Here is a 12,928-nt window from a genome sequence, read left to right as displayed (position 1 = left end):
TAGATCGAAATTTTGACTCCGGAAGAATGAATCCACTAAAACACGAAGCTCTACTCGACAGTGGGACCTCAAATATTAAACTTTTATGTGACGGGGGACCCAATTTTTTTATTTTTTTTTAAAAAAATTGGGCCAGATCGGTGGTGTGTGTGTGTGTGTGGGGGGTGTGTGGGGGGACCAGAAGTGAAAAGAGGTGGAAGACGGAGATGGAACGAAGAAGAAGAAGATGGGGGATTTGTATTAAGGGGTATAGCGCCAATATTAGTGGCGCTATGTCTTCAGATATAAGACATATAACGCCACTATTAATGGCGCTATGTAAGTTTCTCAGTATAACGCCACTAATAGTGGCGCTATACAGTAACGGTTCAGTTAACGTTACTGTATAGCGCCACTATTAGTGGCGTTATATATACTTTGGTAACTTTTTTTTTTACACTTATTTTAGTCTATTTAGTAAAAATTAACAATAGTATGGTTCCCCACTCTATTAAAGCATCTCATGCTCAATTATAAATTAGATAAAACAATATCGACGGACATAAAAAAGATAAAAACAGCTTGAAGTCACCATGAAAATTCAAATCCGACGATGAGCTTTCACACATGTACTATGTACATAGTTTTTTCTTCTTCTTACAGTTACACAACGATAATGTATTTGAATACTTAAATATTTCATGAGACATGTCTTATAATTGTCTAATACCAATTTGATTAGCAAAAATTGTTTATTCAACTAGTAGAATTTTCTATTTAACGTAGTAGAATTTTCTGTATACTAGTGTTGTGGAACTTGTACTGCTTTTTTATTTTAAATATTTAGTAGAAAAAAGATATTTTGGTAATCGTCTCACACTAAAGATGTAACTCTAAATCCTTAATAAAAAATTATGCGTTCGTGTCATGTGAATGAAATTTGTATATATGGAAATCAAAAAAGAAAATATGTGCAGCTTAAAAAATGGGTTATGACTGAAAGGGCAAAAGGGTCCCAGTAAAATCTCGAGTTTTGCCAGGGTTTCAAAATCCGTTGAATCTGAACAGAGATACCCCCATTCTCTCTCTCTCTCTCTCTCTCTCTACTCTCTGTATTCTCCTGTTGGGTTTTGGGGCAGATTCCGAGAGATTCACTTCGTTGTAAAGACCTGCTCCATCAGTCGACTCTGCATTTGGGAAAATAATTACAGAAACATATAATTAGTTAATTGGCAGAGCTGTAGATTTAGAAAAGGGGGCGATGGATTTGGATCAGTGGATAACGAAGGTGAAAGAGGGGCAGCACTTGGCAGAAGACGAGCTTCAGCTCCTTTGTGAATATGTATGCCTTTTGTACTTCAAAAACACTTTTTCCCTTAATGAAAGTTGTTTGATTGGCTAGGGTTTGTTTTCTTCATACAATATTGGGTTTTTCGAATTAATTCTTGCCACTTAGTTTACTAGTCAATAGAAAACTAAGTTTAGGGGGATCATACGGGCATATGTTTACGAATTGATGTGTCTAAGCCTTGGTGGACAGAGTTAGTACCTGGTTGGTGGGAGGTAGCAGGTACCTGTCAAATTAGTTGAGGTGCGCGCGAGATAAAGAAAATATGAATTGATGTTACTATGGGTGTGGCCTTGGTTTATTACTTTTACATTTCGCTCGTCTCTAGTTTCAATTTAAGAAAGTGATGTATATGCTTTTTGGATAGGTACCTCAGGGGAGTTTCAGGTTTAGTTACATTCCCATTTTAAAGAATCTTGGATTTGTAGCTTGTGCTATTTCAGGAAAATGTTATTTATAATTTTGTTTACTTGTGTGCATTATATTGGAGTTGCTGCATAAGGTTTTAATTGTGTGGCTGTACTTTAACCAAATGGGCTCCATTAATTTCTAAAGACCGATGCTTTTTTAAGCACACATAGTCTATTTAGGTTATTGGTACAAACTTTGGAGTGACCGATTATTTCTCCTTTTCTTGTATACGTGCATTTGATTGAAATTCAAGCTGTGATTAACGTGGGTGGTCAATGATAGTGGCTAAAGTTTGTGGCGCTGTGATGATCATAGTGGCTAGCAGTTGGCCCTAAGCCAGTAAAGGGAAGTCAGAGTGGATCGCGTTTTGCATAGCCTGGGTTATTATGTTCGTTGTTTCTCTCTGCTCAATTCCACACCATTTTTCCCTTCTTCCTCAACTGAATTATGTCTAGCTTATTGACTCAGTGGTGTCTTGTAGGGACATGGGTTTGTCTCCCTCGTTTAAGTAACTTTATTGATCGGGAGCTTTTCTTTAGTACAATACCATGTAATCCCGTGACCTAAAGAAGTTAATACGACAATCAAATCTAAAAGGTGGTTTATGTTTGCCGCGTTTAGTTTCACGATTTGATTTTCCTCTGCGGCTCTGCCATGGAAAAGAAAAATTAGCTTTACCAAGGGCTTAAGGATTAAGATAAAGTTGTTGTATTGGATTATATGGAAGTTATTTGCTTATATTTGTGGTCGGAGTGCAGGTGATTGGTTGTATTAAATAGGTTACGCCGCCAAGATTTTGATTCAGCTGTTCTTTATTCGCAAAGGAATTTAGATTATGTTTTAACATCATATGATGTTTGATTTGCAAGTTATTTGGTTTCTTCTCTTGCATATTCTGATAACGTTCAGAATTGTAATTCTGTTTTTTTTGGATATGTGGCTATTCGGTGCTGCTAGAATGTAAAATAATGGAGGTATATTCTAATGTATGGTTCACTGCAGTAGTGTTATCAAAAGCGAAAAGCGCAAAAAAGCTCCAAGGCCTGTTGGGGCTTTAAGCGCAAATAAAGCGTGGCCTTTAATGAAAGAAGGCGCAATTGGAGAAAAAGTAAAAATATGTATATGCAGTCCAAGACCAATAATTATAAGCATGAATAACAAATATATAGACAAAAAATTGAAAAAAAAATTACTATGAAGTGAAATATCACTGTTCAGTGTCACATTATTAGGATTACACTCATTGGCAAGGAAAAGTATGCCTTAGAGCCTTAATGCGACATTGAAGCGCCCACAAAGCGAGGCGAAGCGCTCGACATGTTTTGAGCCTCGCTTTCGGGCTTAAGCGCGCTTTAAGCGCACCTTTGACAACATTGCACTGCGGAAAAAAGATTTCTAAATTTTCGCTTATATGGGCATTGTTCACTGGAAAATATTCTGATCGCATTTGTGATCAATAACTTGAGATATATTAGTTTGATGTCTTCTACTTGCTTAATAATTTGTATTAATGAAGGCAGATGTTTTTATTTATTTTTATAAGGGTACCTAAGCAGGTGTTGTGGTCAATCTTTTTAGCATTTGTGACAATAATGTTCTAGTTGAGCATCAGATGTTGTTTTCCTTGAGAACCCATTATTACTCCTTTATTTGCTTCTAAAACATGTGAATCTTATCCAGGTTAAGGAAATCCTGATAGAGGAGTCAAATGTGCAACCCGTTAATAGTCCTGTTACTGTTTGTGGAGACATCCATGGCCAGTTTCATGATCTAATGAAACTCTTTCAGACTGGAGGTCATGTACCTGAGACGAATTACATTTTCATGGTAAACTTACACTAGATACGGATTAGTTTTTCATGAACTTCCAGCCACTACTCTTGTGAAGTCATTCTGATGTAAGATTTTTTTGTTTTGTTTTTGGCCAGGGAGATTTTGTTGATCGTGGATACAATAGTCTAGAAGTTTTTACAATTTTGTTGCTCCTTAAAGCAAGGTATGGAGCGGAACATTTGAATGCAATTTGATATTACTTGTCCATAGTTGGTTCATGTTTGTTTTCTGCACCAATCAATGGGCTCTTTTGTTGACTGGTATTTCTTAGAAAAGCTAAATTAGAAAAGGCATGATTCTGTTGCTTTCAGTTTGGAGCTTTGGCATGAAAATAATGCTATGACCTGGGTAGTTTGTAACATTCATGTTTCTTTCACTTGCGCAACCCTCCCCCCACCACACACACACACACACAAAAAAGAAAAAGAAAAAAAGAGAGCACCATTTGGCTGGGTATCGTGTTTTGCCCAAATGTTCTTATAGTTCCCTTTACCTTTCCACTTTATATAAAGTTGTTACCTCATTTTCGAGATAGATTCACATTCACATAATCTGTGCTGCTTCATTTAATCAAATGGCAAATGCTCATGTTGCTTACTGTCGGATTTTCTTTGTTAAAAGGTGAAATGTCATTCATTCTTCATTATCTTTCTTTACTGGATTTTTACTTGTATCAGGTACCCAGCCAACATTACTCTGTTACGTGGAAATCACGAGAGCAGGCAACTAACACAGGTAATGGATAATATCCGTTAAAAAATGCCTACATGTGAAGTGTAGGCGATAGATACTAGGTCTCATAGATGTGGTCAAGATTTTTACCTCATACTTGCCCTTTTTCTCTCTCTCTCTCTCTCTCTCTCTCAATCTTTTTTCTTGAAAAGGCAATTGTTTTTGCTGTCATTGTGGTGCTTGATTAACCATTTGAGAGATCTTGGGCTATAAATCGTGCGTCATGAGGGTTTTTCTCCTCGTATAAATGGTGTCTGGACAAGTGGTCTGAATTTTTCTTATTTGTGTTCTTCTAGTGAATACTTGTCGCCACATTATTAGCTAGTTTTTGTGCTATTTTGAATCCTACCTTTGAAGTTATGGTAAGGTCGTTGAGGATGGTTAATTGCAAAGAGCAACTGGTGTTTCTTTTTGTGCTTCAAAAAAGATTTCTCAACTCGGATTTCTGGCTACCTTTGTTATTAAGAGGACATTCAATATTTTGAATTTTAGTTCAAGATTTCTTTACTGTTGCTATCGGTGGTCTTACTGCCGCTTAATGCTGCTGCCTATGGCTTTGTTCCCTTCCCCAATTCAACTGCAGGAATGTTTTTCCCTCGTAGTGAAGATGCATACCTATGCGAAAGAAGCATCCTAGAAATGCTATTTTCTTATCAGCTTTGCATTTTACGTGTTATAATAGGTCTATGGATTCTATGATGAATGCCAAAGGAAGTATGGAAATGCAAATGCTTGGCGGTACTGCACCGATGTTTTTGACTATCTTACTCTCTCGGCAATCATAGACGGAACAGTATGCTCTAGCACTCTAGTTAACATTTACCGCTTGCCATATTTTCTAATCCTATTAATGTTTGCCTTTCTTTCCATACAGGTATTATGTGTCCACGGTGGACTTTCTCCTGATGTTAGAACTATTGATCAGGTCTGTTGACTTGGACGTTTGATGTTTTTATGGTTCTGTTTCTTTTTTAAACAAGTTTCAAATTATTCAAGTGCATGGATTTGATATATCTTCACTGTACTAGAAAGAAATCAACCCTTTTTTACCCCCAAATGGGCTCGTATGCAGTCGTGTGTATAAATGAAGGAAAAAATGGTGAAAATGTTGCAAGTTGCTTATGTTATGTAATTGAATGTCTCACGAGATGTTGCGTGTCTGGAGATTCTATGAGCTCGTTATCCGCTTCTACTTGGTACTTAGGGTATTGATTGTGCTGATATCAATGCTTTTAATAAATTTGTTTCTAATTGTATGTTTTTTCCCTTCAAATAGCATCATCTTTCTTTTGTATTCAATATGTGGGCGCATCTAGAGCTAATGATTCTGTTTTCTTTTCTAATGATCTGGCAGATCAGAGTCATTGAACGTAATTGCGAAATTCCCCATGAAGGGCCTTTCTGCGACCTTATGTGGAGTGACCCCGAAGATATTGAAACATGGGCAGTAAGTCCTCGAGGAGCAGGTTGGCTTTTTGGATCCAGGGTTACCACTGAGGTATGTAAGTTTAAAATATTAATTATAGTTTTGAATATTGTATCAAATAATAATATCATGCATGCTTTGCAGTTTAATCACATTAATAAACTGGATCTAGTTTGCCGAGCTCACCAACTCGTCCAGGAAGGTTTGAAGTACATGTTTCAGGATAAAGGACTGGTGACAGTGAGTAACTTATTCTTTATTGCGTGGTGATCTGATGTGTAGCATATAATGAAACTGTGTCACCATTGCCTTTTGTACCTGCAGGTCTGGTCTGCTCCCAACTATTGTTACCGATGTGGAAATGTAGCTTCAATATTGAGCTTCAATGAGAATATGGTAGTATTGCTACCATTTTCACGCATTATTTACCTTCTACTAGTTAGCCCCTTTGACTTTCAAGATTACTTAGCAGTGACCTTTCTGTTGCTTGATACCCTGCTATCATTGAGCTGTCACAATTGTATCCGTCTAATGTTATTTATCTCATTCAATTTGACCTATTCAAGTCGACGTGATATATGTTACAGTAAGTCTGCCAAGTGCCAATTATATTGTGAGCACAGGAGAATTTTCTTCTAGGACATAATGTCACCCTGATATTAGGAGAAACCTATTACTCCCTCCGTTTCATTTTGTCTTAGTTTGATTAGGCACAATGTTCTTGAAGTGTAGATGAGATGAATCATAGGACTTGTACACACATATAAGAGTTTATGGCCCACTTTTGATGCCTGAAGCATTTTGGTTTCATTAGGGATGGAAATGAAACTTCTAAGATGAAGAAACTGGAAATGCATGTGATGTTGGAATAGTAAGGTAGGTGATAGAAAAAATGGAGAAGAAATGAAGCATATTAGGCAATTGTTATGTCAACTTGTCCTATGGTCTAAGTCTCCAACATTTTGGAATGTATTGTTACTGTTGTCTCTCTTTATCTAATCCCCGTTTACTTGGCATTTATAATACTGGTGCTTTATCTCTCTTCATTTACCTTGAGCTTTCTTTTCTAATTTTTGCATGGTTTTTATCAGGAGAGAGAGGTAAAGTTCTTCTCTGAAACAGAAGAAAACAACCAGATGAGAGGTCCCAGGACTGGAGTACCCTATTTCTTATGAGTGGAACGTCCGCACTTTCTTCTGATGTTATTTCTGCACTTCATCGAGCCCTCCTTATTACTGGAAAATTTAAGGGAAACTGTCTACCCGGAGGGGACTGAATATGTCGTTTCACAAGGTGGTACATGTCCTAGCTTGTCTGGGTGACCTGCTGGCTCTGAATAGTTTGTGCTATGATTTACAATGGCCTTGAATGTTGCTCCCCATTTGTTCCATAATTATTTTACCTGTGTCATATTGGTGATTTGTACCTTGACCGGATTACATTCTTTAGATTTCTTACTTGCGTTTGGCTAGATGTACATTTTATTTTCTCGTCAACTTTAACTTGAAAATTATTGTTCATTTACAATTCAAAATCGGATAAAAGCTGGGTATATTATGGGGCTAATCAGTGTGATATTTCGTGTAACTTAGAAATATGAGAAGTTGCAGCTACTGAGGATGTGTTTCCATAATCAAGTGGTTAAATATATTTGTTTCTTTCTTTTGGTTCTGAAAAGGGACATTATCCTTGAAGTAAGATAGTTGGAACACCTTTGCAGTTGCATTTTCCGGCAACCTATTAACCGCTGTTTGAATTGAACTCCTTGCACTATCCTAAGTTCTTTGACATCGTAATTACCTGTATTTCTCAGCTTGGATTGAGCTATGGTTGACTGGTTAATTGGTATGTAAGAGCCAGTTAGCTGCCTATGTTTCTTTCTTATTCTTTTCGGTTAGCTGCCTATCATTTTTCTTTTTTAGATAATCCACTAAGCAGTATGCGATTGAACATAATCAATCTATGCAAAGATGCCTATCAATGCCTAGCTGTTTTTAGCCATTTACTCCTTTTCTGGGGCCTAGAACAGTATCAATCTATGCAAAGATGCTTGTCCATGAGGTTCTGTTTCCTTGTACAAGTACCTAGTATGTACTTGGAACTTGATCGTTATTCTCTTATTCTGAAGTGAAGCCGCAAGAGTTTACATCGCTCGCTATTCAATTACTATTAGAAAGCTTAACATTGAATTTGAAACTAATTATCAATTGCAAACTGATTCACGCTTTATCAATTCTTTGCAAAATGGACCGCTATTTACGTTGCATACTTGTAGGTAAGGGTTTAATTTTTAATTTTTGTTTATCTAGACCAATACTAAATTCACGTTGTTAAATATACAAATCCAACCAAAGCAATAAAATCAGTTTTCTGTTCTAGTTTTTTTTTTCACGTGAAATACAAATTGAATTCATCAATCTATTAAAGTTAAAGATATAAATTTCCATGTGTTTGTATATACTTAGCAAGAATTGAACAAATCGTTTAACCTATTATCGTGGCTTCCAGGGAAAAATTACATTAATAATATGGTCTTAATGGGAAATACAAATTCTTTTTGGTCTTTTCTCCTTTCCCAGAGTAAACCAGCTAAATTAGCAAAATCGAAAAGGTTGGAGTATTACTGGATCAGGTTTGTTTGTACTATTGGACCAAATCCGGAGATATACATAGTGTAGGGACCAAAAGGTAAAATTTCAAGATCATATTTGAAACTGGATAACTATATGAGGACCAAAATTAAAATTTCCCAATCTAATTTGAAAACCCAACTTGGTAGGCAAACCCAATTTTGAAATGAATCTTCTTCCGCCAAGTTTTTGACAGTTGACCACCACTTTCCCTCTCTCCCTCGGCTTTGAGAAAATTTGAGATGTAAGTTCTCCTTCCTCTTTAGTAATCTTTACATGGTAACATCTTCTCTTGCTTGCTTTATTTTTGGCTCTATTTTGTAGGGTTGTGCTGATATGATATGCATTTGAGTATTAGTCATCAATTTTTCTGAAAATTTTCTCTTTTAGGAAAAGAATTTTGAGTAAAAAACCATAAAAGATGAAAATCTATCGTTATTGGGAGTTGTAGGTCAATTATCTTCGACTCATTTTACCAAATCCTTCTAAGTTCCTCAGCAACTGTTTTAAGTTTCTAAGGCATGTAAAAGTGTGAACTTTTGGAAAATATTAGTTTAAAATGTCAAATATCTAAATCATTCTTTTCACATGGGCCGTTGAGTAAGGGTAATATTAGACCACCCACTTGACAGTATACAACAACAACAAACCTAGTGAAGTCCTACAAGTGGGGTCTGGGAAGGTCATGTATACGCAAACCTTACACCTACAGAGCCCGGATAAGTCTTCGGCTCAGGAAAGATGGAAAGAAACAGTAGAAACAAGCAATATCAACAACAAACGCCAGAAAGATAATAACAACAAACTAATAGCCAGAAAATAGATGGAAGGAAGCAATAACAACAATCGTGGACCGCAACACGATATTAATAGGAAAACAACGTGTAAAATTAGCAATCTAAGAACAGGAGAAAAAAACTATCAGGCTAACCCTATAACCCTGGTATTGATCATAAATACGTTCGATTACCTACTAACCTTCGACCCTAATTCTCGACCTCCACGCCCTCCTATCAAGGGTCATGTCCTCGGTAAGATGCAGCTGCACCATGTCCTGTCGGATCACCTCTCCCCAATACTTCCTTGGCCTCCCTCTACTTCTTCTCATGCTCACCAAAGCCAACCGCTCACACCTCCTTATTGGGGTATCTGAGTTTCTCCTCTTCAGATGTCCGAACCATCTAAACCTCGCTTCCTGCATCTTATCCTCATGGAGGCCACGCACACCTTTACCCGAATATTTTCCTTCCTAATCTTATCCCACCTGGTATGCCTGCACATCCATCTCAGCATCCTCGTTTCTGCTACTTTCATTTCCGCCACTTGATAGTATATATCTCTAAATAAATTAATGTTACTTCACGAAGAGTATGAATTTCAGAGAATGGAGTGAACCAAGTACAAGCGTGAGATATTTCCTCATACCAATGAAAAAGGCAAAGCTTTGAATGAATTATTGATGAGATATATTTTTATGTTTTCTATTTATTTTATTGCGACAAATAGGGTACATGTATCATTTTCTTCTTAGTCAGTAAGAACAAATTGATCCTTGGGAGTGACATTGTGCCAGGAAAACTGGTAGGAAGTACTTTATATTTAATCTACTAGCAAGGACAAAGAAATGATAAACTCATTGGCTAATAACTCAAGCATAGGGTTAATTTGATCATTCTCTTTGCCAGACTGCCTTAGTTTAAACATGTTTTTGCTAATTACGAAAACTACTCATACAAGTGTATGCATGATTATCTAGTAAATTATTATGTTTTCAGAGAATTTGTATATCTCCATGCCAAGGCGGAGAGGAAAACCTCGCGCAAAAAGGGAGGTTGAAAAGGATGCTAATCAAGAGGAACATCAAGTGGAAAAGGAAGATGATATATTCAAGCAGGAAGGTATCATTTTTATTGTGCAAATGTTTGTTTGTTTTAACATTTGGAAGAAAAAGTATGTTGGTTGTTTTTTGAAAAAGGAAATTTTGTGAGAGGAAACAAGGCAAGAACAACAGCTGCAATTATTAATTGGGCTGCAGAAATCCTGAAGCAGGAAATATTATTTTGCTTGGTTGCAAGTCGTATGAGTGAAGCTATATCACAAAATACACATCTTTTATCCATTTTCGTATTATTTTGGTTGATTTCATCAAATAAGTGCTCTGTGTGACTAATTGGTTCTGTTATTTCTTTTCCTGCAAGCTGAAGAAAGAGGTAAAATATATCAATTTGCTTGGTCTAATACCTGCCATTTATGTGATGCTTTTTGAACGTAAGAGAAGGTTATGAAAACTGAAGATGAATTAAGAAAAGCTAAATGTAGAAGGAAAATATTTCTAGTCTGTGTTTGAGTTGGAATTTTTGAAGTGAAAAAAGTGGATATCAGATGATATTTGAAAGAATGTAACTACGAAGTGCTTAAACATGGTTCTGTTTTGTCCCTAATGAATTTTAATTTTCTCATTACCATCATGATTGTATCTCAGCAAATATCATTCACCTTATTGTTACTGAATCACTATCTATTTTTCAGCTGAACGTCAAAGTGCTGCTATCAGGGCTATTCGTGATGTGGAGATTGAACAGTTACGAACTATGATGCGATTGCTACGATCAAATTTTAGTAATGAACAACTTCAACTTCCAGTAATGCAATTTTTTGAGGAAAATTTTCCAAACCTGGCTATTGTAAGGAAGGAGAAACATGACCAATATGAAGTGCAATGGAAAGACGATGATGGTAATTTAAGCATGGACCAGTTTGATGGAAGGAATCTACATACTTCTCTTCTTCATAAACTGTCCACAGTGTATCCTGATTGCTCCAGTGCCATGCCATTATTTGGTGGATTTGAATTCTCAAATAAATCTGGTATCTTTAAATCTCTTTTTGGCCATCCTTATATGATATATCTAGACACTCTAGTTTATTTCTTCTGACTTAATTCAACTACATTTTGGCAGTTAAAACAGCCTTTTGTGGTGCCGAAAACCTGCAGATCAAGGGATTTGTATGTTCTATTGCAGTTCATTCCACTATTTCCTGCGGTTTATGTCATTGTGCAATTCATTTTGCACTACCACATTTCGAGTAACTTAGGTTGCACTGATGTTCCTATTTTGGGCTGGCTAAACTCTTGCATTTAAGATTTGGAAGTTGATGTGCCCTCGAGATGATTTCAACACTTGCTTATTCTTCTTTGTTCCTTATTTGCTATCTTTTTTTTTTCTGTGAAGGTCTTGGAAGAGCCATCTGATACCCAAATGCTTGAGCTGGCGGATACTATTCAGACACCTGGTGTATGATTTCTGTGCACTTTGTTGTTATTACTTGTTTGTGATATCATTTTCTCAACTTACCGGTTGATTTTGTTCGTTTCATTCTAAAGAAACATCTAAATAATGGGATGTATGAAGCATTATATTTCCTTCCTTTCTTATTTCTCTATCTGGATGACTAAACCTCTAGGTACTCTCTTGCGATATACCACTAAGCTTCATCTTTACTTAGTTTATTATGCTTTAGGAACAATGTTATGAACTAGTGGCATTACTAGATGACTAAACCTCTAGGTACTCTCTTGCGATTTCCTTCTTCTTTTTTTCCCCGGAAACAGCCTCTCTACTCCTTCGGAGTAGGGGTAAGGTCTGCGTACACACTGCCCTCCCCAGACCCCACTAGTGGGATTTTACTGGGTGGTTGTTGTTGTTGTTTCATTTCTTATGTAAGTGTGTGATGGTTCAATGAAGCTAATTTTGTTCCAAAGTTGCACGCAATTTTCTATCGATGTCTTCGCCAGTGTTGTGTGCTAGAGGCCATATTGATAGAGTAATAATTCTTTTGACTACAGGCATATAGTAACAGATTGTCTGTTGGGATGACTCCCAAAACTTTAAGGCTGCCTAAGCCTGGGGAAATGCTTCTATCTGTCCACGGCTCTCCTCTTGGTGTTTACAAAGAAGACAACATGGAAGCAATACATGGTATGTGCCTGTATGAGAGATGAATTTGTTCATTAGGAAGTTCATGTGGAAGTACTCTGTTTCACTTGCCAAATCTGCCTCTCCTTTTAATTATTTGGAGTGTCAAATTTCCTGCTGTGACATATCTGGACTGCTTCATTGTATGTAATCATGGTTTTTTTCCCCTTTTCCCTAATAAAGTGTTACTTGGTGCTGCAGAGTCGGAAGATGGAGGAAATGACTCTGCGTAATCTTTGTAATTTCTGAAACTTTTCATCAAGACTGACCCGTGCTCTTAGTGTTATTGAGAGTGTTCATAAAGCTCTTTGTCAGCCTCCTTTTAACTTGTTCACTTCCTTTTTCTGTATTCTCTTTTCCCCTTCCCTCTGACTCGGCAAGAGGTTGGCAGGGTTCGTCTGACTACTTTTGGGTAGCTATGCAGCTGGAAAAGGTGTTCTTTTTGTATATAATTTTGTTAGAGCAGACAAGATCTTTAGATTATAGATGGTCAAGTTCTTAAATACTTTGTGTTTTTAGTGTTAGCTCTAGTTTATCTGCATAATTTGACTGTCCTTTTTTATAAATCTTTCTTGAAAACCAGTCTTCCTTA

At 36.7% G+C, this 12,928-nt stretch overlaps 2 protein-coding genes across 2 annotated transcripts; both read left to right on the top strand.

Annotated features, from left to right (window-relative positions):
• The first annotated feature begins 952 nt into the window (after positions 1–952).
• LOC107776007 (phytochrome-associated serine/threonine-protein phosphatase 3) lies at positions 953–7,385 on the top strand. Its single transcript, XM_016595817.2, has 10 exons — positions 953–1,321; positions 3,419–3,565; positions 3,667–3,734; positions 4,249–4,306; positions 4,986–5,096; positions 5,178–5,228; positions 5,658–5,801; positions 5,874–5,969; positions 6,054–6,125; positions 6,821–7,385. Exons 1-10 carry the CDS (start codon positions 1,241–1,243, stop codon positions 6,902–6,904), a joined length of 912 nt encoding a protein of 303 aa, XP_016451303.1. The 5' UTR covers positions 953–1,240; the 3' UTR covers positions 6,905–7,385.
• Positions 7,386–8,443: 1,058 nt separating this feature from the next.
• LOC107776006 (uncharacterized) lies at positions 8,444–12,902 on the top strand. The gene is made up of 7 exons (XM_016595816.2): positions 8,444–8,603; positions 10,135–10,257; positions 10,889–11,227; positions 11,320–11,366; positions 11,593–11,655; positions 12,207–12,339; positions 12,538–12,902. Exons 2-7 carry the CDS (start codon positions 10,152–10,154, stop codon positions 12,567–12,569), a joined length of 720 nt encoding a protein of 239 aa, XP_016451302.1. The 5' UTR covers positions 8,444–8,603; positions 10,135–10,151; the 3' UTR covers positions 12,570–12,902.
• The last annotated feature ends 26 nt before the right edge of the window (positions 12,903–12,928 follow it).

This window comes from Nicotiana tabacum, chromosome 6 (assembly GCF_000715075.1).
Source record: "Nicotiana tabacum cultivar K326 chromosome 6, ASM71507v2, whole genome shotgun sequence".
NCBI classification, from domain to species: domain Eukaryota; kingdom Viridiplantae; phylum Streptophyta; class Magnoliopsida; order Solanales; family Solanaceae; genus Nicotiana; species Nicotiana tabacum.
This window is presented reverse-complemented; position numbering and strand designations above follow the sequence as displayed.

What these genes read in the sequence shown, in the direction of transcription:
- LOC107776007 (XM_016595817.2), top strand. Translation starts at nt 1,241, where the DNA reads ATGGATTTGGATCAGTGGATAACGAAGGTGAAAGAGGGGCAGCACTTG. An exon ending in TTGTTGCTCCTTAAAGCAAG is followed by an intron (nt 3,735 to 4,248) that starts GTATGGAGCGGA and finishes TACTTGTATCAG; the next exon opens with GTACCCAGCCAACATTACTC. An exon ending in AGGATAAAGGACTGGTGACA is followed by an intron (nt 5,970 to 6,053) that starts GTGAGTAACTTA and finishes TTGTACCTGCAG; the next exon opens with GTCTGGTCTGCTCCCAACTA.
- LOC107776006 (XM_016595816.2), top strand. Translation starts at nt 10,152, where the DNA reads ATGCCAAGGCGGAGAGGAAAACCTCGCGCAAAAAGGGAGGTTGAAAAG. An exon ending in ACCTGCAGATCAAGGGATTT is followed by an intron (nt 11,367 to 11,592) that starts GTATGTTCTATT and finishes TTTTCTGTGAAG; the next exon opens with GTCTTGGAAGAGCCATCTGA. An exon ending in ATACTATTCAGACACCTGGT is followed by an intron (nt 11,656 to 12,206) that starts GTATGATTTCTG and finishes TTTTGACTACAG; the next exon opens with GCATATAGTAACAGATTGTC.